At 35.4% G+C, this 26,010-nt stretch overlaps 3 protein-coding genes across 5 annotated transcripts in view; all 3 read right to left on the bottom strand.

Moving 5' to 3' along the window:
* LOC122060838 (beta-glucosidase 13-like) overlaps positions 1 to 477 on the bottom strand; it is a 5,125-nt gene extending 4,648 nt beyond the window's left edge. Inside the window, exon 1 of the mRNA XM_042623930.1 lies at positions 439 to 477. Within this exon, the coding sequence (XP_042479864.1) occupies positions 439 to 477 (39 nt within the window). The remainder of the gene's footprint in view (positions 1 to 438) is intronic.
* Positions 478 to 3,246: 2,769 nt separating this feature from the next.
* Positions 3,247 to 11,777, bottom strand: LOC122061001 (beta-glucosidase 13-like). The gene is made up of 14 exons (XM_042624146.1): positions 11,644 to 11,777; positions 11,358 to 11,551; positions 11,194 to 11,263; positions 8,735 to 8,793; positions 8,543 to 8,618; positions 7,924 to 8,001; positions 7,743 to 7,830; positions 7,410 to 7,647; positions 7,149 to 7,264; positions 6,351 to 6,553; positions 6,210 to 6,241; positions 5,805 to 5,907; positions 5,620 to 5,728; positions 3,247 to 3,670 (listed from the first exon to the last, which is right to left on the bottom strand). Exons 2-14 carry the CDS (start codon positions 11,517 to 11,519, stop codon positions 3,481 to 3,483), a joined length of 1,524 nt encoding a protein of 507 aa, XP_042480080.1. The 5' UTR covers positions 11,520 to 11,551; positions 11,644 to 11,777; the 3' UTR covers positions 3,247 to 3,480.
* A 3,984-nt stretch (positions 11,778 to 15,761) lies between these two features.
* Positions 15,762 to 25,129, bottom strand: LOC122060530 (beta-glucosidase 13-like). 3 transcript variants are annotated; one of them, XM_042623647.1, is made up of 14 exons: positions 24,602 to 25,129; positions 23,426 to 23,621; positions 23,265 to 23,334; positions 22,011 to 22,069; positions 21,843 to 21,918; positions 19,759 to 19,836; positions 19,595 to 19,682; positions 19,263 to 19,500; positions 18,981 to 19,096; positions 18,035 to 18,252; positions 17,894 to 17,925; positions 17,441 to 17,543; positions 17,248 to 17,356; positions 15,762 to 16,286 (listed from the first exon to the last, which is right to left on the bottom strand). In XM_042623647.1, exons 1-14 carry the CDS (start codon positions 25,039 to 25,041, stop codon positions 16,100 to 16,102), a joined length of 2,010 nt encoding a protein of 669 aa, XP_042479581.1. In that variant the 5' UTR covers positions 25,042 to 25,129; the 3' UTR covers positions 15,762 to 16,099. The 3 variants fall into 3 exon arrangements, with proteins under 3 accessions (XP_042479581.1, XP_042479583.1, XP_042479582.1); XM_042623649.1 differs by having other exon boundaries at positions 24,568 to 25,127; XM_042623648.1 differs by having other exon boundaries at positions 25,009 to 25,125.
* Between the last annotated feature and the right edge of the window lie 881 nt (positions 25,130 to 26,010).

Raw genomic sequence — 26,010 nt, 5'->3', positions numbered from 1 at the left:
AAACTTAAATTAAATGGGAATTTGATCATGAAATAAAAAAAAAAAAATGATCGGATTAATGAATGAGTTATGTTCAGGTCCACAAAAATGGTATAAAATAATAAAATAGATAATATTACAAATGAATTATTAAAATTGATTAATTCAGGTAATTTTATCGTTGACAATTTAAGACAAAAAAATGACCTATTTTATTTCATGTCAAGCTTTGTGTCTACTCGAATATTTTTCGAATCCAATACCACTCGATCTGAACACAATTTTGAATTTTTTGACTAGCAACTAGGGAAGTGCCCAAAGGGACTTTCGGATTCTCCTTTCACCTCTAAGAATGCAAGTCTGGAATTATCACTAGAAAAGGATTAAAGCAGGGTGGCTAATGCATTTTATATAACTCTAGTCAGGAACTCAGGATAGGGCTCGTCTCTAATGACTGACCCTCCAATTAGCATCCAATGAATTCTCTAAGCTCGACATTTGTCCTCCTATGAATCCAACGACCCACATTTGGAATTGGTATTAGTATCCAAATAAGGGTAAATAAATAAATAAATAAATAAAAAGGATAAAATTAACCAACCGAATCGATACAGACTGATTTGAGAGCAATATCAGCTAAGACCAATATCAATACCGATAATTAAATCCATGATTGCAAGTAAAGTGATGTGAGAAACAAACTAATTTTCAAGAGATAACAAAGGAAAAGAGAGGATCTGAATCCGAGTCATCTGTGCCCTTGTACATATTCTACGCATGAAGCATTGTAATAACTGAAATTAAAGCGAAATGGGGATATTTCTATTTTAATTTGCTGACCTTTATGAGAACGAAGTCCACTTTGATCTTCCCAGATCCTAATTCCTGGCCTTGTCGTCGTCTCCTTTATCGATCAATGGTGGTGTTTTGGTATTGATTCCCGACCTTATACAAACAGAGAACCAGTTGTTCTTTGTAAATTGCAAATCTGTACATAAAACAATAGTAGGAGTTGGATAGATTGTTTTCTGATCTCTTTTACACGAAATTACCTGGGTTCAATTTTTTAGAGAGAGAGAGAGAGAGAGAGATTTGGCAATGTCCTTGCGAGAGTCCAGGAGTGCTGCAATTAAAGCACAGGATGAAATGAAGGAGAAGATGAAGGAAAATTAATGGTTCACAGATGGGGATTAGTCGAGGTTCGCATATGGTGCTCCAGACACCTTGGTTAACAAAAAAAAAAAATAAATAAATAATGGTTTCTTAATTCCCATTTTCAAGAGAGTTAGTTGGCCATGTATTTTATTTTTATTTTTATTTTTTTAATAATTAGGTAATATTGCTTTTATGCAAGGACGAGGAATTATATATAAAAAAAGAAAAAGAAAAAGAAAAACAAGGACATGAATTCACCAGAATTGAGGAATCGAAGGAAGACCTTCTTTGTCTCTTTACCATAGTTAGTAAGTTCGGGAAAGGTAATATTACACGAAGGGATACACATGGTATTGCGTGCTAATAATACTTTTCAAAGATCTAGTGCAATAAATCGGGTATGATAATAAGACGGTACATGTTTAATACTGTTGCTCTTAATTATTCGGAAACAAAAATACATGTTTATTTTGATATTAAGAATGATCTAAAACTGATTATTTTCAACTAAATTCTAATCTTCAATAATTTCATGAAAAATGATGCAAATATATACTAAGAGATGTACAAGTATACAATTACATTTTGTAACAAAACATATGTATAAAGATACAGAATTACAAATATATAACATTTCAAATGAAGCGACCAAAATTTTATTAAAAAAAAAAAACCGAGTAGCTTAATATTTTTTTTTTTTGTGAATGGGTATCCAGGCCTTTGGTCTGACTAGTCCCACGGACACATACTGACTCCACAACCGCATGGACCGGATCATACCGGGGTTGAATGAGAACCATTCAACTTTCACTGAAAGCAATGAAGAACATTAAACACCCCCGTGTAAGTGGCCCAATGTGTGCCTAGTGGGAGTCGAAATCAGGACATCCGAGTTTACGGCTTGTACCAAGTTCGTTGCTCGCCAACTACGCTACCCCCTTGGGTTAAAATAGCTTAATATTGTTTGCAACTAAATTTTAATCAACTATGCTATTGTTCAATATTATTATTATTTTATGTAGCGTTAATTTTAACAATTTAATTTGCTTCTTTGCTTCATTTCAATCTTTTGTTCTTGCTTTGTTCTTCGAGAGGAACCAACCTCGTCGACGCTAGAGAAGAATGTCCAGCCTTTGAGCATCGTCTATGTTTGTAATGGAAATGATAGTAACATAATAGCCATAAGCTTAGGTAGTCAATTAGAGTGAGTACCTTGATGTACTAGCTACAAATATGGAATACCGAAACCGATAAGGAGTTCTGTTGGTGGGTTTTAATTCAGTCTGATCGATTTCAATTGGTCTGGCCTCATTTTTCATTTTTGGATAAGTGAAAAATAAAAATAATCAAGTAAACTTCTATTTTACAAAGGAGCTAATTTAAAAGATTTTCCTTCTTGATAAATGTTGAATCTATCACTTCAACATTCTGACATGTGAAGTCAATGGAAATAATTCATTGAGTTGAGAGTTGCAAAAAAAAAAAAAAAAGGAAAAAAAGTTGAGAAATAATTCTTTTTAACAATTACTAGTAATTTGGTTGATATTTAGTTCAACTTGCTTTCAATTTTTAAAGTTATTTGGTATGATTTTTTCACCATATAGAAATCAATTTAAATAAAAATACTGTAATAGGTATGAAGTTATTAGAATTTTAGAAGCTATAATCATTTCAGCATATTTCAAGCGCTAAAGAGTTTAATGAGCATGTGTTCACAACGTCTCAAAGTATGGGGAGACTGTAATTTTTCTTGAAGGTCAATTTCATTCCAACATCCATTTAAATGGGCCTAGATCAGATCATATTGGACAGATCTATCCCATTTTAAATCATGCATATGCATCGAGATTGAACAGATCAAGATCAAAATTGGTCAAGGCTGATACCATTCCAATCCAATCAATACTAATCGATCCGATTCAAATTTTAGAATCATGCCTTCCTTTCACCATTCCTTTCTTTATATCTTGTTTGCTCAAATCATGGGTTTCTTTTTCCTAACTTTACCTTCCAATCTTCCTTTTTCTCACTCCATTTGGATTCGTTTCCTTTTCTCTGTGATGGATTGCTCATTGTTCCTCATACTTTTGGGGAGAAAGAAGACCAAAGAAATGTCAAATTCACTAAAGAGAGAATTTATTTCCAGAGTGGACTAACAAACATATTTTTTTGACAAAATAACCATTTGATGACTTATTCCAAGAATTCAAAGAAATAGAAAAAACAATTACACCAAAAAGAGCCAAAGAACAAAATGTCCAAAATGAAATTTGAGCAAAATTAAAATTCAAGCTTAAGCTCTAATCAGTCATCCGTCCGAGCCCAACTTACTGGGGCTCTATAGATTTAAAGCTTTGTCCTTGTTGTACTTCCTCGAAGGAACTTCGTGAACCAAACGGCCGATAGTTTTGGGTATCTCTTCCGTTCATGTCTGTAATCTATGTAGTTAATCCCAAACCGAACTGTGTATCCAGCATTCCATTCAAAGTTGTCAAACAATGACCATGCAAAGTATCCTTTCACATTTACACCATTCCTACAGCCAAAAAAAATTTATATTAGATGTGATAGAAAATTTTCCAACAATATGCGGGAAGGGTTCAGCCACCATCCTAAGGTCTTATAACATCCCTCTATATATTTACGAATGGTTAAACATACCCCCATTGTTGTAGGATACCCTCTGACACATCTAATAGCCATGGTCAAAGAATTCCCCTTTACCACAGCTCAAGAAAAAACCAGTTCTTAGATGTCATTCCCAAATATTTTACTTACAACAATCACTTAGAACATCATTTTAAAACTCAAAAAAAGACCTAGTTGAGCTAACCATGCAATGGCCAGCCTTGCACAAGCATTTAAAAATCTAGCCCGACATATTTTTGGTTTGAGCTACAATTATTTTCCAAATTAGATGGATATGTTCTAAATATCATCCTTAGTCAACAGTTCAATTTTAAACTCATTTAACAATGGAATCAGTCACATGCCATTGCAATACTTTTGTCAATGGGATATTATACCTCTTAAATTGTTAAATAATTTGTAATTTTATTTTTAATTTGCACTTTAGTATAATATTGTTCATGAGGGTAAAATCTTTCCATTTCACGCGTGTATTAAAAAACATGTGAGACTCTAATTCTTGAAATAACATATAATGATAAAATACTCAAATTATTTTGAAAACCATTTTTTACCTTTTACATAAAAAAAAAAAAATAGAAATAAGATAAATAAAATTCAAAGATTGTTAAATGTTCTAGACACACCTATAGAGGTGTCACTTAGATAGTCCCTTAGATAAATTGTTTGTCTATTTGGGACTATTTGGAGAACAAGAAAGCACCTTCGAGAATATAGGAAAAAAACTACCCAATTAATGGGCCATGTGATTGAGATTGGCCACTATATATAATGTGAACTCGTTCATTCTCATTATTTCCCACATTCACAAAGCCAATAGTAGTGGTAAAACAAGGGTAGGTTGGGTAAAACTCCTCCCCAACCTTAGATCCCCCAAACCAACTCAGGCTCAACCCAACCTTTTCAGGCTTATGCCAACACAACCAAGCCCTAATTGACGCTTTCGCCAAGGTTGGGTTAACTCTGATTGACCATGTTTTTGCCATTGATGTCATATGCATTAAAAAAAATAAAAACAGAAGAAGCACCAATGGATCAAATAATTAATGCATTATTAAAATTATGAAATACAACACAATAATATATGTTCGAGGCACCTGACTATAAGAATTAATGACTCAAATTTGGTTATTCTAAATAAAAGGATAGGATGAGAGTCCAAAATTATATTATATAAATCAGGTTAGGGTTGGGCCTAGGCATCAACCCTAGGCCCAACCCAACCCTAACCTAGGGTCAACGTTTTTCTACCATAACCTGCCCTTAGGGTCAAAAATCTTAGCCTAGACCCTGTTCGGATCTGGGCTGGCCAGAGTGGGTTCGACTTGTCAGGGAAAAATTCACACCCCAGGCCCCTAGTATATATAGTTGTATTAGAATAAGTGTCCTACATAAAAGCATTAAGGAAAATCAACTTATGGAAAATCATATTAAGGAAAATCAACTAATGAAAAAAGTTTTCCTCTACTTAAGGAGTAGGGCTCACCCACCAATCTATAGTCATTATCATCCATCCCCCTATAGTACAAAGTCGATAATATCCTCCCCACTGTTTCTACTACCCATGCCATTACATAGAAACCCATGGGCAAGGGATTCCCCATTCACCGTCAGTGTGGGGATATCGCCTCCATTACTTATAGATGTAATAGATTGCTTTCTTTATGGCTTAGGTTAAGCCAAGGTCTTTTTTCAGTCTAGCCCAAATATCACTTTGGGCAGAACCAAAATTTTATGCCCACTTGGGCTAGGACAATTTGGCTGGTCTCAAGCTGACTAGACCTAATTTGTAGCTCTAATTCTTGTGGAGGAGGTTTATAGTAGAGAGATACTCACTTGATGGCTTTGTGGACAAACTGAAGATGGCTTCTGAAGTAATCTATTCTCCATTTATCAGCAAGAGCTTCTTTCAATGAGAGTTTATTGTTATTGACCTCCGATACTCCTATAACAAAATCCAAAATCAAATCACATCCACTTCAATCAGCTGATTTCATGATATTTAAGGCCGAAAAACTCACCATTCTCAGTAATAAAAATCTCTGGATTGTTGTATTCTTTCTTAGTATAGTTCAACAACTCCCATATTCCTTGTGGATATACACGAAGCCAAGCTGAACCAGTCTGTAATAATATTCACATAACCTCATTAATTACAACATATTAATGTAAGAAGAAACATTACATTACACAAGCTTACTGTAATAGTGAGGAGTAACTCGACTCTCATTAGGTGCACCTTGGGCCACTCATACAGGGGTGTTTAGTACTCTTCACTGCTTTCAGTGAAAATTGAATCATTCTCATTCAACCCCGGTATGACTTGGTCCATGCGGTTGTAGGGTCAGTATAGACCTACGGGACTAGTCAGGCAGAAGGCTTGGATACCCATCGTTAGCAAAAAAAAAAGGAGGGGTAATTCTCACAGTTGGACCAATGGATTTCCCAGCTCGCTCCTCTGTCATTACAAAAAGATTTGATTAATTATAAATTATGATAATATGATTCAATTTAAGATATCATTAACATATTATATGAATAAGTGTGAGGATCAGATTTGAACTTACGCAAGAGCTTAGCGCAAGAATCTGTAGCATCTTTGCAATGGTAATCGTTAGCCACATAATTAGATGTATAGTAATTGAGTCCAAGGAAGTCGTATGATCCTTTAAGCAGTATCATTTCCTTCTTCGAAAATACTGGCAAACGATTTTTCAATCTATATCGCATGCTCTTAGGATAGTCACCATAAGTTATAGGGCTCACAAACCTAATTAAAATAAATAAATAAATAAATAAATAAATAAATAACAAGAGAACTATTATTAGTATAACATGAGCAATGTATAAAATTAAGGGCCAAAGCAAAGAACCCTATCCAGCTGCATAGGAAACACCAGTATGTGGGATCAATGGGAGGCTGCACGCTAGCATCTTCAGCAACCTGAGTGCCAGGGGCCAGCTTTATCTTTTCATGCATCTTATCTTTGGGCATTTCCTGTTCCAGTAGGGCAGGTTCTTTTTCCCTAAAGTAATTTTGGTTCATTAGGTTTAACATCTGGACTTTTTTCACACAAGTAGTCCCCTGAGTTGAGGGAGAGAGAGGTGGTGAGGCCTCTATATATACTCTTGCGATGCTTAAGGAAAAAATACTAAAAAAAAACCCTAATTCTCTCTTCCCCGTGGATGAACCACGTAATTCTTGTGCTTTTTCTTTGTTATCCTCTCTTACTTCGATCCTTTCCACTATGCGATTGGATTCTCGCCAACACCTTCAACCTCTAGTTTGATCGATCCAAAATTCGGTCCATTTTTTGAAAAGAAAAAAACAAGGGATATGTCATTTATTTACATATTATACTTACCATCCATACATGAAATCAAGTGCTCTTCGAGTTGCAGCAACATCAGAGTAGTGCTCACTGTAAGGTACCATCCAATTTGAGTTTAATGTTATTCCAATCTTTCCATTTTGAGATACCTGCAACACATGCCTACACATTAATTCTTTTCAAAAAACCATAATATGACACTCTAAACTCAATAGTTTTGAAAAACTAAAGCTTAAGGATCCACCATTTTTATATATAAACAACAACTCAGGAATCAGTCTTAGTATATATAACCTTATACTTGCCCCTGTACAAATTCACTGCAGCTGCATGAGCAAGAAGTTGGTGGTGCCCTACCAAGTAAGGCTCGGTTGAAGAATTCCCATGAGAACATTGGGAGCATCGGCCTGGTGCAAAGGATGCCCCACTGTAGCCCATAACATAGCTCACTGGCTCATTTAAAGTGATCCAATGCTTCACCCTATCACCAAATTCTTTGAAACAAATGTCCGCAAAGCCTTGAAAATCATTACTGTGCATTAAATTGGCTTCATTCAGTTTGTTCAGAACTGCAACATCTTTGAGACTAGGAAATGAAAAGATGGAAATTAATTTATTTCTGCTTACATAATGTCTGGACTTAAAAAACCACCATATTTGTCTTCCAGGACTTGGGGTGTATCCCAATGAAACAAAGTCACAAAGGGCTGGATACCTGCAAATGATAACATAGAATGTGTTTATTTGCATGTGAAATCCTATAACATGAGAGAGAGAGAGAGAGAGAGAGAGAGAGAGAGAGAGAGACCCTTGGATAGAAGCTCGTTGATAAGGTTGTTGTAATATTGAATGCCTACCCTGTTTACTCCTCCACTTAGCTTTCCATCTGATAGAGAATGGGAAAATAAGAAAAAAAAAAAAAAAACCAAAATGGAAATCTTTTTTTTTTTTTTTTTTTTGAAATACAAAGATTTCAGAAAAAGGTTAAGTAAAATTTTTGAAATTTAATTACCATATTTGTAAGTTAAGTTACCAGTCATAATTAGGAAATTTTCAATATTTTTTTTCAATTTTATTTTCCTTTATTCATTATAGACATAATCATAAAAATCAGACATAAGCCTTACAGTAGGTAGCCACAAGATTTAACTATTTAGTGGTTCTAGGTGGAAGAAATTTGGCCCAAGATTCTCTATGAATTCTTTGGCTCGTGAGGGGTGAAAAAGAGAGTTTCAACTGGTAAATTGACTTAATAAGAGGAAGAAGTATCTCATTAAGGTACCCAAGATTATAATAATAAATATTATCATAAAAAATTTTATAATATTAATAACAATTTATTTTACATGGGAAGATTTATTATTATTATTATTGCCACAACACATTTTCATCATTTAGTTTGCATGGGAAGATGAAAGTGATCTTACCAGGTAAAATCCTTGACCATGAAATGGAAAATCTGTAAGCATCCATACCCATTTGCTTCATTACACTTACATCTTCCTGCAAATTTAAAAGCACGTCTACTTGTTGACATTAATAACAGAAGTACTAAAAAAGATAAAAGAAAAGCTTTGCACAACAACATTTGATCAAAAAATAATATTTTAGATCAATACCTTGTACCGGTGATAAGAATCGATGGCTACATCTCCATTACTTCGGTCCGCGATTTTATCTGCCACAATACCATGAGGCTTCTCAACATCCAAAGTTGGACTGGCACATCTTCTTAGTATCAGATGTCATTAATGTGGATTGGGATCCTCTCCAAAAACTCTCCTTTCCAACCCCTCTTTAATAGGATACATGCAGCCTAGGGTTAAGTGTCAACTATTTAGGACTGCATGCTTCCAGGTATTAAATTACGTACATGTGTCTGATTGAAAGGAGATTGGAGGGAGCTTTATTGGAGTAGATCCAAATCTCATTACTGTTGCATGGTAAAAGATCCCTCAAGAAGAATTAACATTAATAACAATTAAATTTCAGTGCAACTTTACAAATCAAGTTTGGGAAGATATTCCTCATCGTTTCTCTTCTTTCCATTCCCATGTTAGTGATGCTTTTCTTGAGGCAACTTGAGCAGCCAAAGATTTCGATGGGTTTGGATCTATTGTTGATGTGGGAAATTGGATTTTTGTGCAATTGTATATCACTTTATGAAGGTAAAAAAACCTATAAGAGAGATTTCATAACAAATCAAGGAAGAGATATCATGGAGAAGGATATTCAGTTGGATGTCTTTGACAGATACCATTCTCTATCATTGACAAGGAAGAATACTTAAAGGGATGCCTACATTACTAGATGGGATATCCTGTGGGTGTTGCTACCTTAATCGACTTCTTGCTGGTTTCTCCTTGCCTGTTTTGATTGTTTATCTTGTGTCCCTATGGTGGTTTTAGGGTGCTTCCCTTTTGTTGAGATCACCTGATTTGGGTAATATCTCTTTTGTACAAATTTTAATAAAGCGTTCTTACCAAAAAAGTATAATTGTTATAGAGATCAATTCACTATCCAACTAATTCACCAATGTAGGTGCGTCAATTATGTTAATCTAATTTTTTTAATAAAATTATAATATAAATCATATAAAAATTAAGAAAGGACTTTATACGGGAGTGTGCCCTACTCTCAGACTCAGAAGGGACAAGATGATCACCCGTCAGCACAAAGCTCAATTGGAGTGCAGGTGGAGCAATTGAGCTTTTAGGGGGGCTGTATGCCCAGATATAAATTTCTCCCCTAGAAAGCAATATGAAAATAGCTCCAACCGCCTTGCGGGTCTCTACTCCTAAATACATGTGGGCATAAAAAGACCATTTTCTTCTACACCCAGATGCCTCAGTACAGCCTCCCTTGGCCTGTATGATGGTGTAATGGCCATGTAAGGGGGTGTTTGGCTCGATAAATCTTTGGGATGGCATTCTTTAGAATGATAATTCTTAATTTTTGGAGCTGTTTGGTTCCACTAGATTGACTCTCATAAGTGAGCACTCTACTTCTCATGAATGATCATATTACAAAGGATGTGTTCCAAATCTGAGTTTACCTCAACACTTAAACTCAGATTTGAGCAACCTTTTTACCACTAAATATAAAAGGAGAAAGCGGAAAGAAGTTCTCTACGAAAGCCAATATCTCAACCCGCGAGAAACATGTACTAGCCTCAAGGTAGGGGTGTCAATTCCTAAACCGAACCGGTAAAATCGGCCGACCAAACCGATAACAACACGAACCGAATCGAACCGAAGCCTTATTGGTTCAGTTCGGTTGAAGTATTGCAACCCCAAAACCAAACCGAACCACACCGAAAACCGGATGAACCCGAAACCCAACCAAAACCGGCTCAAAACCCGGACCGAAACTGAAACCAAACCGGTAAGAAACCGAAACACTCCAAAATCCATTAAAAAATCAAAATTTGCATAGTTTAGTATACATTTGTATGGAAAGTCGAATCCAAACTGGACCAAAAACCAAAACCAATCCGGTTACAAATCGATTTAAGAAACCGAAGACAAACCGAAACCAAACCGCACCGAAACCGAAACCAGAATTTCCTTATTGGTTTGGTTTCGGTTTCAGCTTTCCCACACCGAAATCGACTCAACCCGGACTGAAACCGAGCCGGACAGTCCGATTGACACCCCTACCTCAAGGCAACCAAACGATTTTTCAGAAAGAAACATAATTCAGAAGAATGTCTATCAAAAGATTGACATTCATATCCGATATATACACCATTTGATTTATCGAACCAAACACCCCCTAAGCAGACAAGAATAGACCTACATCTGACCCCCTGCCCAGATGTTGGGTCCCTATCTGCTTGCATGATCACTGTGCCAATATGCAGGCCAGTGAGAAACCATACTAAGACATTTGGGGGCAGCATGATCTTTTTGCATCCATCTATATCGCCTAAGCGTAAAAACATGAAAGCAAACATAGTTCTTTTCTCCATAATAAATATATCACAAAAGCCAAAGCCGAATTCATTAACCCATTAGATTTATGACTCGGCGAGTTAATATTTATGAGAGAGAGAGAGAGAGAGAGAGAGAGAGAGAGCCTGGATGTTGATGGGTGAAAGTGTCCCACATGCATGGCTTCCTTCCACCTTCATTTGCTGCACCTTCATACTGAAGGAAAAAACAAGAAAAGATATGAAAGGGTAAAGAACCATTGGATCTGGATACTGAGAAACACATCAATAGAACCTCCTGATTTTATTACCTGGTAAGCAGAAGAAGCTGTACCAAAAATAAAACCACCCGGAAAACTACTTCGATTCAATGAAATTGAGTGGAACGCTATGACACCTCCATTATGACTCAACAAGTTGACTAGGACTAGAACCAAGAGAAATAGTTGATGTTGAGAGACATGAATCTCCATCTTCGGTTTAGGTTATCTCTCCCTTGTCCCAGCTTCACATAGAATAAATTAATTTTAAAAATATTTTTCAAAATAAATAAATAAATAAAACACGAAATAGGTTAATTTCTTTTAATTAGCTAACCTTGTGTATGAGAACAAAGTATTCCACTTGCTCTTCCCAATTTCAAGCCTTTTCGTCCTCTCCCTTCATCGACTAGTGGTGCTTTCGAAACAGAGAAAAACAATAAGGCTTCGAAGAGATCGTTTTGATCTCTTCGACAATGATATTTATCCGGGTTCAGTTTCTCACATTAAATATAAAAGTAGAGAGATATTAAAGGACGGGATGAAATGAAGGGCCATTCACCCACATATGTAGAAGGGACGATCATTTACTCAACTTATCCAGCCTTAGTTTAGCTGACAAACTTATCCCATATCAATAATTAACTAAATTAAACATTCAAAAAGATTTAAACCATAAAAGTTAGGCAAAATAATTTTTACACCCCCATCTATATATGGATTTTACAGACAAGTGCTCCTAATTTTGTCATGTGGAAGGATGACCTCGTAATTCTTACTGTTGGATAGTGGAATGATTATTGAATTTGGTGGTTCAATTCAATCTTATACTGTCGGGTGATTGTCATTGCAGACTTTGTATGGCCCTTAAATTGTTCAATGTTTACCTAAGGAGGTAGATTTGTTGGGAAAGACTCAACACCTTCATAATTATGATGTGGTGAGTTCAACTCTCCTTTAAAGGTCTACATGCAAATAAAAGATTAATAGTTTATTGGGAAAAAGAACTGTGTCCAATCTCTCTCTCTCTCTATAGAAAGACATCCTTATCCCTTATTTATGAGATAAGAAAAGACGCCCTTCCAAACAAAGAACCATTTCCCTATTTTTATTTTAACACTTTGCAAAGTCTAATTGGATTAGAGCTTGACAAATGAATAGAAGAACTTAAAGGTCTATCTCTACAAAGTTTCCACCCTATTTAGCTTACCACGTGGCAAAACTATGCCCCAGTTCATAGATATCCTATATGAATGGCTTATCCATAAAACTGCCCATCAACATGGCAGGGAAGGGCTGGGGATTGCAGTGTTGGGCTATGTTGGTGGGGTTGCAGGGAAGAGTGGGTGAGGGTGGTAGAAAAAGAAGAAGAAGAAGTTGCAGGGAAGGATGCGGTCATCTCAGATGGGTTTTCTTTAGAATCTCATTCCCCTTCTCCCCTGCTGCAAAATTTCCTGATTCTTGCAGTTTTTCAGATGAACTAGGCCAACAGGTTCATGGGGTTTTTTCTGTATTTCTTTAGAACCTCGTTTCTCCTCCTCCCCGGCCGCAAAATTTCCTTATTCTTGCAGTTTTTCCGATATCTAGAACCTCTTTGTCTCTCTCAAGCAATAGCTTGCTTTTGTATTCTCTTTATCACTAATTAAAGATGATTTTTTAACAGAAAAAAAAAATACTATTATCTCTAGAAAATTATTAAAAATGAAATATTAACAGTGAGAAAAAAATTATATTGACCGGCCTGGCCTTGAAACATTTTTAATTCACCGAGGATTGAGACTCAGAGAGTGCTAAGGGGAGTGCTAAGTTTTATGGCACATCAATTTGTTTTTGTCGAGAATCATAATGGAAGAAATGCAGATAAAGAAGGCCAGAGAAAAGTAATTTAATTTCTAGACAAAATTACACTGCCAATCCCTGAATTTTGCTTTCAAATCAATGCCCTCTTCCTGTATTTTCAAAAAATGACAGACACTCCCTCTAGCTTTGGAAAATGATAAATACACCCATGTCATTAGTTGGATGTTTGAACTGAGGGTATAGTAGTCTTTCACCATATAAAGTAACAGTTACATCATCACGTAATTGGTTAAACTAACAGCAAGGGTGTGTTTGTCGTTTTTCGAAACTACAGGGGGTGTTTGTAGAAACATAACCCTGAAAGTAATGTAGAAGATAATGGAAAAACAAAAACAAACAATACACACAGGTTTAAATAACGAGGTTCGACAAGATTGCCAACATTCATAGTGAAATGAGATTCTGCTTCAATCAATGAAGAATAGTGTTACAACGCTCATCCTCACACCTCTCAGAATTGCTTACAAAGAAAGTAACTCTGGCTTCAAATATATAGCAAAAAACCTTAGTAGAGGAAAGTACAAAACTGCCCTCAAATAAAAAATTCAAGCGAGCACCCCTATACCCCTTGGGCAACCCCCACAGCCTGCTTACCAATAAGCGGGACCGTCATTCTGTCTGTCGGAATACAAGACATCATTCACCAATAGGTGTTCGTGTCATTTTCGAAAACACAAGGGAAGGGGTTGATTTGAGGGCAAAGTTCACGAGGTGGTAGTGTAATTTTCTCTAATTTCTAATATATTAATTGTAACATCTTGACCCCATTAACTTGGCATATTTTTTCCTCTTTGGCCATGGGCCTTAAGGATTTAAACACATTATGCTATGTTAAGAAGACTATAGGTTATCAACTAGCTCAATAACTTCCTCTTAGGTGATGTGGGATTAAAATTTGCATACCTTTACTTATTTTCAAACCCCCTTGTAGTTTTCGTCTCTTAGTGGGAACATCTCATTGATCTCCCAAATGGGTCCGATACAATTATCGTTTTCTTGAGTGTCACATATGAGTCCATTACATTATGTACATATGCAGGAATCCTCTTTGCATGAGAAGAAGAATGCTCCAAGTTCTTTGCAATGGTCGGAAAGAAAACCTGTTTCGGATAACGGCTCTTTGCACTATTTTGAAGATTTTAGGAAAAAAAAAAAAAAAATGTGTTCATTAGGGTTGAGCGCAACTAAGGAAAAACATTTTTTGGCCATGTTAGAAAAATAGTTGTTAACCTCATTATGGATTTTGTATTCTTTTGTTTTTGTTTTTGTGTTTTGTTTTTTTTTTTTGTTTTTTTTTTTTTTGGGAAATAGAAATATAATCCATAATGATACCAAATACATATAAAAATGTTTTTATGTCAGAAAAGAAAATGATATCGATGAGAGCCTAAAAGGAGAGCTAAAGCCTATAGTACATTTATATGTATTGGTAACAATGCTGTTTCTTACATTTTGGAATCGTCAGGCTTACTTCGGTGTTAAGCTGCAGTCTTGGAGTCACTGGAAGGGAGGTCTTCCATTCCATAAGAAATTGTAACGTCACTCTTTCCCCCACTTCTCATCTCTTTGTGGGAGTTGTTCCCTCTTCTTATCAACGTTTTATAGATGGCATTTTCAAAATTCAGTTGGACCAATCAAAAGCTTCCTCAAATCATAATTGTAAAATCAGATTGGATCGGTTGAAATCGCCAACGATTGTGATCAATCCTGAGTCTTGATCGATTCGATACTGATCCAATGATACTCTAAAAAATCAATTTAAAATAAAAAGATAAATCATCTAATCTAATCTGATACCAAATCAAATTAATATCAGTTGAGATTGATCCCCAATTTTAAAACCTTGCCCCCAGTTGCCCATTAATGGGCATTGATAACTCCATAGCTTCTGTTAATAGGTCAAGTCACAAAAAATGATGACTAGATCAGAGGTTCGCTTTTATTTAGTCAACCATATTGGCTGGAGTGCATGACCCATACTAAAGACACTGATGGTCTTTGATGCTTATCCAACGCCATTATCATTTGACACTTCGATTTGTTTCTTTGCTTCGTTGCAATCTTTTGTTCTTGTTTTGTTCTTTGAGAGGGAACCAATCTCATCAACATTGGAGAAGAATGTCCAGCTCTTAAGCATCTACTATGATCGTAGTGGAAACATACTACCCATAAGCTTAGATATCCAGTTAGAGTGAGACTACCTTGGTGGGATACCGACCCGATAAGGATTTCTATTGGTAGGATTTAGTTCAGTCTGATTGATTTCAATCGATTCAATTGGTCTGGTCTCATTTTTAACACTCCTAATTAGATCCACGTAGAATATCCTTACTGAAAATATTAAAGTCATGTTAACTGATATTCTTTTTTACAATTATTTAAAAGATATTAATTCTTGATAAGTTTTGAATTAATCACTTCAAAATTCTAACAAGTGAATTCAATTGAAGTAATAGATTGAGTTGAGAAAAAAAAGATTACAAACAATTTGGTCGATATATATTTCAATTTGATTTCAATTTCTGAAAATTCTTTGGTATTCAATTTTTTTTTTCTAAGAATCAGCAAGTGAACTTCATTAATAAGGATAAAGAATGCAGAATACAATGAGTATATTGAACAAATGACCTACTATTCCACCTTCGGCATGGCTGTCAGTAGAATAGAAGTCCAAGCAAGAGTAATCAGAGATAAAACTGGAATTTAGATTTGAACTACTAATCCACCTTCGGCATGGTCATTAGCAGAGAAGTAGTCCAATCTAAAAAAAAAAAATCCTATAATGAAAACCTGTATCTCGGTCTCAGCTGAGAAGTATTCACTTTCTTTTTAATTTGACAAAATAAAAATAAATTTAAAAATATACGGCAGCAACGACTACTTCTATTTGGGGCAATGCTTTGTTATTCTTTTTTCATGATATAAACTGAGATTTAAAACTCCGTCTTTTTAGTACTCTGAAGGAACTTCATGAACCAAACGGACGAGAGCTTTGGGTATCTCTTCTGCCCATCTTTGTAATCTATATAGTTAAGGCCAAACCGAACCGTGTATCCCGAAACCCACTCAAAGTTGTCAAATAATGACCATGCAAAGAATCCTTTCACATTTACACCATCCCTGCAAAAAATAGTTTACATTAGATGTTGGAGGAAGTTTTCCTCCAATGAGCGGGAAGGGTTCAGCAACCATCCTAAGGTCCTAAAACATCCCTCTATAGATTTTTGAATGATCAAACATACCCCTAATTGTTATACGATACCTTCTCCTACAAATCTAAAGGCCGCAATCAAGGAATTCTCCCCTTACCATGGATTAAGGAAACTCGGTTCTTAGATGTTATTCTCAAATATCTTACTTACAACATTCACCTAGAACAGCAATTTAAAACTGAAAAAGACACAGTTGAGTTAGCCATGCAATGGTTAGCCCAGCCCAAGCATTTAATAATCCAGTCCGGAGCTATGTTTTGTCTAAGCTTTAATTATTTTCCAAATTTGATGAATGTTTTCATATCAGTCACATGTCAATGCAATGCTTTTGTTGATAGGATTCTTATATGTCTGACGGTGTTAAATAATTTGTAACTTTATTTTTAGTTTACATCTTAATATAATATTTTCAATAAGGGTAAATCTTGTCATTACGCACGTGTACTTGAAAAATATGTGATTTTAATGAAGGTAAAATCTTGTCATTTCACACGTGTACTCGAAAAATATACGAGATTATAACTCTTGAAATGACATATGATGATAAAATACTCTCAAGTTATTTTGAAAACCATTGTTTACCCTTTACGTAAAATCTTTTGGAAATAAGACATGCAAATGAAAATCAAAAGAAGGTTAAATGTTCTAAATAAACCTATAAAGGTGTCAATTCAGCTAGTCCCTTAGATAATTTTTTGCCAATATATGATTATTTAAACAGGAAAGCAGCTTCGAGAAAATAAGGAAAAACTCCCTAATTGATGGGTCATGTGATTGAGATTGTCCCTAATTGATGGAGAACAAGAGACTAATTGATGGAGAACAAGAGAGCAACTTGTGGAGGAGGTTTATAATGGAGAGATACTCACCTGATGGCTTTGTGGATAAATTGAAGATGGCTATTATAGTAATCTATTCTCCATTTATCAGCTAGAGCTTCTTCCATTGTCATTGTACCGTTATTGGAATCCGATACACCTACAACAAAATTCAAAATCAAATCACATCCACTCCATGGTGCAATATAAGCTATTTCCTGATATTTAAGGGAAAAAAGCTCACCATTCTCAGTAATATAAATCTCTGGACTATTGTAGTATTCTTTAGTATAGATCAACAAGTCCCATATTCCTTGTGGATATACACGAAGCCAAGGTGAACCAGTCTAATAAAATTCACACAATCTCATTAATTACAATATAATAATGTAATAAGAAACATACATTAGTTAAGATGCATGGTTTTAAGTATTGATATTGTATTGGTATCAACTAAAATCGAGCCTCGATCCTTAGTCGATCTAGATTGATTATTCATATCGTTTTAAGGGTAAAATAATAAAAAAAATATACTTTTTCTGAAAAGCAAGGGACAAAAATGACCGATATGGACTGATCCTCTTTGATACCGATCCGGATCAGATCGATATCGACAGAGACCGATACCAATACCGATATCAAGAACTAAATCCATGTTAAGATGTGTTGATGTAGCTAGTTAGTGGGTAATACTCACAGTTGGACCAATGGAGACCCCATCTATCTCCTCTGTCATCATAAAAATATTTGATTAATTACAATTTATGATAATATGATTCAACTTAAGATGTAATTAACATATAATATGAAAAATTGTGAGGATCACATTTGAACTTACGTGAGAGCTTAGCGCAAGAATCTGTAGCATAAGTTGAGTTAGCATCTTTGCAATGCTTATCATCAGCCGCATAATTAGATGTATAGTAATTGACTCCAAGGAAATCAAATGATCCTTTAAGAATTCTCATTTCCTTCTTTGTAAATTCTGGCAAGCGATCTTTCACTCTAGATCTCATGCTCTTGGGATAGTTACCGTGTGTTATGGGGCTCAAAAACCTAATTAAAAAATAATAAAGAGAATTATTATCAGTATAACAGGAGCAGTTTATGGTTTTCGCCCAAGTTGTTCCTTGAGTTGAAGGAGAGAGAGGTGAGGACTCTATGGCTGTGTTTGGTAGTCATTCAGTTTCAGATACGACGCTCATGTCAAAAACAGAATTTTCAATTGCGGTGCCAAAATGTCATTTTAAAACAAAAAGATGTTGTTTGGTGATTCTGTTAAAAAAATGATTATCTTAGTTTTCACCTTTTTCTTTTATTTGGATTTGGAATGAAATGGAAATGATAGAACAAGGTTCGTTGCATCATTTTGCGTTTCTAGCATTTTTTTTTTATCTTTTCGTTCCAAAAAATGGAAAAAGATCAAGTTGACACCAAACGCTTTATTCCGTTTTTTTGTTATCATAGAACGGAAAAATGTCAGAAACATTTTTCTCGATGACTACCAAACGCAGCCTATATACTCTTGTAATGCTAAAGGAAACGATACTGAAAAAATCCCTAATTCAATTGTCTCTTCTTCATGAATGTAGGCTTATTGCTAAACCATGTAATTCTTGTGTTTCTTCTCCTACTTTTTCTCTATTTTCTTCTCTTACTTTGATCCTTCAACGACCATTGGATCGATCCAAAATTCGGTCTATTTTTGAAGGGGGAAAAGAAAAAAAGGGATAACATAACCAGGTAAGCTATATACGGTCATGTATTTACAGAATTATACTTACCATCCATACATGAAATCAAGTCCTCTTTTAACTGCATCAACATCAGAATGGCTGTCACTGTAAGGTACCATCCAATTTGAATTTAATGTTATTCCAATCTTTCCATTTTGAGATGCCTGCAACACACACTCACAAAATTAATTCTTTGAACTCTACAGATCTGGTAAACTAAAACTCAAGGATCAACCATTTTTATCAATTGATGAAAATTAAAATTTCTGTGATCTAAACTTTTATATATAATTAAACAACAGCTCAGGAATCAGTCTTAGTATATATAACCTGATACTTGTCCCTGTACAAACTCACTGCGGCTGCATGAGCAAGAAGTTGGTGGTGCCCTACCAAATAAGGTTCGGTCGAAGAATTCCCTTTAGAACAACTGGAACATCGACCTGGTGCAAAGGTTCCCTCAGAGTAGCCCGTAACAAAACTCACTGGCTCATTTAAAGTGATCCAGTGCTTCACCCTATCACCAAATTCTTTGAAACAAATGTCCGCAAAGTCTTGAAAATCATAACTGTGCATTAAATTTGCATCATTCAGTTTGTTCAGTACCACAACATCTTTGGAAGTAGGAAATGAAAAATGGTAATTAATTTATTGCTGCTTACATAATGTCTGGACTCAAAAAACCACCATATTTGTCTTCCAAGGCTTGAGGTAAATCCCAATGAAACAAAGTCACAAAGGGCTGGATTTCTGCAAATGATAACATAGAATGCTTTTATATGCATGTGAAATCCTATAACATATATGAGAGAGAGAGAGCAATTACTATTCGCTAGAAGCTCGTTGATGAGATTGTTGTAATATTGAATGCCTTCCTTGTTTACTCCCCCACTTTGCGTTCCATCTGATAAAGAATGTTCCATCTCATAGAGAATGAAAAAACAAAAAAGAAAAAAAAAGAAGTTTTTTTTATAATCATTATATAGAAAAGGGGGAAAAGGACTTTGATCAGGAGTATGGCGTTAAGGGTGTCAATCGGTTTGGTTTTGGTTATTCGGTTTGGTTCCGAATGATGATAAGGTGGATCAAAAACGAATCAAGAACTGACTTGGTTCCGTATTTAGATATTCAAGCCGATTCAATTTGGCTCGGTTTGGTTTCGATTCTAATTTGTAGTTTTAATTATGTTTTGTACCTCAGTTTTAATTCGGTTATGAAAACAGTTCTATTCTCGGACCATGATTGTGATGGATCAAAGACCATAATGGGCTCAAGTTATGGGCCTTACGGCCATTGCTAACTTCAAAATTGTCTTAGCATGTAAATATATGATGATAAATTGTAAAAAGATACTTGCCACCTAAAAAATCTCTCTTAATGATACTAGGTTTTTTTCTTTTTCTTTTTCTTTTTTTGTTTTAAAAGCATTTTGGTTTGATTTCGGTTCGAATCGATGGTTCTTACACCCTAAACCGAAACCATCCGAACCAAGGTCCATACTCACATACTCAAACCGAATTTGAACTGAATTAATTCAATTCGATTTGGTCTGTTAATTCGAATCGGTTTTGGATTCAACATCGGGATGGAGTAAAATGATCACTTTGCCCTTCCCCAATGAAAGGTGAAAATCTTGTCCTAGTTGACGTTCCTACGGGCAATCCCAATGGCCCTTGTGTTGACACAACAGCCACGCTCTTGGACAGAAAACCCTCCCCTCATTAAGATAAGGTAAAGAACTTTGTTAGGGAGTGTGGCCTATGTCTGCTCTCATATGTCTATTTCTTTCTTCATAAGTGAAAAGATATATCTTCATCTTGTATGGGGGAGGAGAGAGATAGACTCATGGAGCACTAGCATAAGCCATGCTCCCAAATAGAGAACCACTTCTCCCCCATCCCCACCCACACCACACCACACCACACCACCCCAAAAAAAAAAAAAAACCCGTAAAACTCTGACTAAAATTTATGGTTCACTTTCCAACAGATTCAAATTTTTTTTTGGTAGGACAACGGATTTACTTATTATATTAGATAGATTGAAAAAATATTTCAAAAGGTATTGAGTAATATTTTGAAATTTTAATCACCATGTTTGTAAGTTAGCAACCTAGTCATAATTAGGCAATTTTCAATTTTTTTTTTTATTTTTTACTTTCTTTTTCCTATATTTCAGTATACTCATAACCATAAAAATCGGGCATGAGCCTTACAAAAGGTACCCACTAGATTTACCTATTTAGTTGTTCTAGGTAGAAGAAATTGGCCCAATCCTATATGAATTTTCCAAACAAAAAAATCCTCCATGAATTCTTTAGCTCGTGATGGATGCAAAAGAGCATTAATTGGTAAATTAACTTGATGAGATGAAGTGGTATGTAGGTTGTAACCAAGGTTATTATGATAAACATGGTCACTCCCTCCCCCACAAAATAATAATAACAATTTGTTTCATTTGTTTGGTTTACGAACGACGACAAAGATGGGTTTTCATACTCCATGATTGCTTCCAATGCTAAAATCACTCCGGAGCTTCCCCTTGATTTTGTAAAATTGATAGCAATGGGAAAGTCTTTCAAGTCTCTCTGCTTTACTAATTGGGGACGAAAGTCAATATCGTAACTTAACATATCCATAAGGGTAGATTGGTCATTTAAAAAAAAAATGTCTGATGACATCATCACTTAATGCCTTAAACCTAATGGAATATGTTTTTTAAATATAATTTTGAAAAAGTGAGGGGTCTACTAGACATTATTTTCATTTTTAGATATTACTCCAAGTTATTTTCAAATTTAGGGGTGATACTAGATAATTTTCCTAATAATAATAATAATAATAATAATAATTGTTGCCACAACACACTTGCATCATTTATTTTATATGTGAAGATGGAACGTGATCTTACCAGGTAATATCCTTGACCATGAAATGGAAAATCTATAGGCATCCATACCCATTTCCTTCATTGCACTTACATCTTCCTGCAAATATGATAGCATGTCTATTCATCTTAATAATGAAAACATCAATATATATATATATATATATTAAAAAGTAATAATTTAGATCATACCTTGTACCGGTGATAAGAATCGATGGCTACATCTCCATTACTTTGGTCCATGATTTTATCTGCCACAATATCATAAGACTTCTCATCATCCAAATTTGGACTTGCATATCTTCTAAGGGCCAAATGTCATTAATGTTGCTTGGCAAAAGATTCCTCAAGAAGAAATAATATTATTAAGAATAAAATTTTAGTGCAGCTTCACAAATCAAGTTTAGGAGGATATTTGCTGTCGTTGCTCTTTCTTCCCATTCCCTTGTCAGTGATGCTCTTCTTGAGGCGACTTGGGTAGCTAAAGATTTTGGTATGTTTGCATCTATTGATGATGTGGGAAATTTGATTTTTTTGCAAATGGGTATGTATCATTTGGGGTGTAAAGGAATTATAAGAGATTCCATAACAGATTGAGGACGAGAAAAATCATATTCAGTTGGTTGTCTTTGACATGCACCATTCTCCATCATTGACTGGGAAAAATACCTAAAAAAACACCTACACTGTTAGCCAATGAGATATTTTGTGTCACTGCCTTAACCGGCTTTGCGAAGTTCTTGATGATTTCTCCTTGTCTATCTTGATTGTTTATCTTGTGTCTCTATTGTGGTTTTAGGATGCTTCCCTTTTGTTGGGATAACTTGATTTGGGTGATCTCTTTGGTCCATTATGTTGGATATGTATGTTCATCAAACCCAACTTATTAATAAGATTATTTATTTTCATTTATGCAGGTCATTTATTTATTAAGCTTGTAAGTTGTTCCATGGGTTTTCACCCAAAATTGTTCTCAGCTAAGAATAGGACTGGATATCCTATTCACATGGTTGTTGCATTGTATATTACCAGAGATGTGATTTCGATACATAAATGTAAATACACATATTGTATGTGTACAGTGATTTCGAATGCAAGAGATCCCAATCCGATCCCTTCCACTATGCTATTAGGTTTTAACAACATATTCTTTCTCCCCTTTCTTCTTTTTCATGCTCCCCTTTTCAATATAGTGATACTTACCACACAAGAAAAAAAGGATGAAATTTCCCTACATGGAAAGTGCGGGAATAAATTCCCACGAAAACAATTTTTTCAATATATAGATTAATTATAGTTGGCATTTTGATGACTTTCTTTAATCAAAAAAAAAAAAAACTATACGTAGACTTTAGATGATATCTCCAAAATATCTGATCAAATTCATTAACCCATTAGATTTTTGTCTCGGTTGAGCCAATATTTATGAGAAAGCAGAGAGAGAACCTGGATGTTCATGGGTGAAAGTGTCCCATATGCTTGGCTTCCTTCCACCTTCATTTGCTGCACCTTCATACTGAAGGAAAAGCAGGAAAACATATGAACTGGTAGAACAAGTATTGAATCTAGATACTGAGAAACACATCAATAGAACCTCTTGATATTACCTGGTAAGCAGAAGAAGCTGTACCAAAAATAAAACCAGCCGGAAAACTATCTCGACTAAGTGAAGCTATGGTACTCACTGTGGCACCTCCATCATGAGCCAAGTTGACTAGGACTAGAACCAAGAGAAATAGTTTTGACTGAGATACTTGAATTGCCATCTTTGTTTTAGGTATTCTTACTCTCCCTTTGTCCCACCTACACATGGAATTAATAAATTAAAGAAAAAAAAAATCAAACTAAAAAATATTTATTGACAGAAAGATTAAATATATATTTCAAAAAATATGTTTACAATTCAATGTACAGCCCTGATTTTCTAATATTAATAACCACTCTTAAAGAAAGGATGATACAATTCTTGGGAGTGACGGATAGAGCACATAAATCTTTGATTTTTTCTGAAGATGGAGAGAAAAAGTCAGCGGGGTGCTTAATCTCTTCACCCTTGTTTTGTTCCAATTAGTTAAGTATTATTATGATCATTCAGATTTCAGGGTATGATTTGGGATATGGATGGAATCGAGAGAGCCACTTTGTGTCTAAATATTCTCAAGGCAAGGGAATCCTACCAGTCTAATGTTCATTCACGTCTAGACACAGTTGAATCGCACTGGAAAGTAGAGTATTTTCAAACCCAGCTGTGTTCGAGTGTAGAGAACACTAGATTGACAGGATTCTTTTTCCATATTCTTAATAGAAAATGATTTGACTGGAACAAAATCTGAAAATTAAATTTTCATATAGGCCTTCCAGTGCAAGAACACATGCATACAAGCAAACGGACAAGTTTCTTTTCTTACAAAAAAAATTAAAATATATAAACCGTTTGTAACCAAAAGGGCAAGATTCTTAATTGCATTTATCTCTCAAATTTTGTGAGAGGAAGGGAGGAGTTGGGTAAAAGAGAGTGGTGAGCTTATGGTTTTTCTGGCGCTCTGGGTAGGGAGGGGGGAGAGGGTGATTTTGAGGGACATGGAAGATAGTAGTAAAAGTCATATGGTTACAATGCCTGTTTGCAACGCACTCTTTTCTAAATTCAAATCAAGAGAAATTTTATCTAGGTGAATAAAATATATTAAAAAAATAGAGGGGAACCCCACAGCAAAGGCCAACCAAGAAGCCAACAAACAACATGACCCACATCTTAATAACCAAGGCAGCCTTGGGGCCAGCACCTCAAACAAAACAATGAAAGCAAAGGGCTTAACATAGAGTCCACATCCTCAGTAACAAGTGATGAGATACAGTGAACATTGGACAATTGAAAGTATCTGGACATCCACTTCAAAGAGGTCCCAACCACCCAATGCCCGATGCATTGGTGTAACGGTCGCTGACGATTTTTACACCTTAATATTGGAGGCCAAACAAACGAAAAAAGAGAATAAAATGAGGGGAAAGGGGCTAGGGGTGAACTGTATAGGGAAATCCCAAGATGAAATGATAGAGGGAAAAACATCTTCTCCAATAGCAATGACCCTCCAACAGCTGATGATGGAGAGGGTCTTTTACCAAACTTTGAAATATACGGATAATCAAATCTGATGTAGAGTACTAAAGAATGTAGATCAACATCTTTTACCTCGCTCTCATCAAATATGATACAAAATTGCATAAAAGGAAAGATGCCCTATGGAATCATTAATTGATTTCCATTAAAATTGGATAAAACCAAAGCCCACTGATGGGGACATCAAAGTGTACAGGCGCAAGAAGAAGAAGAAGCAGTCATCTTTGTGGTTGGAAGAATAGAAAGAAGAAGATCTTGTGGGCCCTAAGCTCGATCCAGATTTTAGAAGATCTTAGAAGATTTCATAAGATCTTGTGGGTCCCAAGATCGATCCAGATTTTTAGAAGATCTTGAAAGATTTTGTGGACCCCACCAAATCTTATTTGGTCCCAAGATCGATCCAGATTTTTAGAAGATCTTGGAAGATTTTGTGGACCCCACCAAATCTTATTTGATTTTAGTACTTTGCTTTAAATCTAGTGATATTTGATTGTCTTACACAATTAGGAAACTAGGATTTCTTTATATTGATCTATTAGGTAGTTTTTATTTCATGCAATTGAGTTTCTAGGTATCATTTTATTTTTGGAAGTTTACTCTCTTTAAGTGTAAGGCCATTGGCCATTGTTCATGCTCAATTAATGAAGAATATTGAAAACAAGAATAAACCCCCAAACCCCCAAACCCCTCACAGCTCTCTCTCTCTCTCGTTCTCTCATCTTTCTCTCTCGCATCTTTCCTCCCTTACTCTCTCGGCTCTCTCTTCTCTCAATCTTCTTGTCTCGCCTCCCTCTCTTTCTTTTCAGCCTTATCTTCTTCTTTTTTCTGTTGTTGTGTTGTTATTACTGCACCTGCTACCTTACCTCACTGCTGCTGCAACACATTACTGGCGTTACAAAATTGCTGCTGCTGCACCTGCTGCCTTACCTCACTATTGCTGCAACATATTCCTGCTGTTATAAACTTGCTGCTGCAACATATTTCTGCCGGTACAAAACTGCACTGCTGCACATTGTTGCCTTTACACCACTGCTGCTACTCTCTCTACAATTGGTTGGATGTATCTTCTTCAAC

Source organism: Macadamia integrifolia, chromosome 14, assembly GCF_013358625.1.
Source record: "Macadamia integrifolia cultivar HAES 741 chromosome 14, SCU_Mint_v3, whole genome shotgun sequence".
NCBI classification, from domain to species: domain Eukaryota; kingdom Viridiplantae; phylum Streptophyta; class Magnoliopsida; order Proteales; family Proteaceae; genus Macadamia; species Macadamia integrifolia.
The sequence above is the reverse complement of the archived record's forward strand: the minus strand, read 5'-3'. Positions and strand labels throughout refer to the sequence as shown.

Excerpts from the sequence above, each read along its gene's own strand:
- LOC122061001 (XM_042624146.1), bottom strand. The coding sequence starts at position 11,519 with ATGGAGATTCATGTCTCTCAACATCAACTATTTCTCTTGGTTCTAGTC. Across the intron at positions 8,794-11,193 it reads TTTCACCCATCAACATCCAG|ATAAAATCGCGGACCGAAGT; the intron begins GCTCTCTCTCTC and ends GTATTGTGGCAG. Across the intron at positions 3,671-5,619 it reads TTTGTCCACAAAGCCATCAA|GAATGGTGTAAATGTGAAAG; the intron begins GTGAGTATCTCT and ends TTTTGGCTGTAG.
- LOC122060530 (XM_042623647.1), bottom strand. The coding sequence starts at position 25,041 with ATGCAATTTTGTATCATATTTGATGAGAGCGAGGTAAAAGATGTTGAT. Across the intron at positions 22,070-23,264 it reads TTTCACCCATGAACATCCAG|ATAAAATCATGGACCAAAGT; the intron begins GTTCTCTCTCTG and ends ATATTGTGGCAG. Across the intron at positions 18,253-18,980 it reads CTTGATTTCATGTATGGATG|GTTTTTGAGCCCCATAACAC; the intron begins GTAAGTATAATT and ends TTTTTTAATTAG.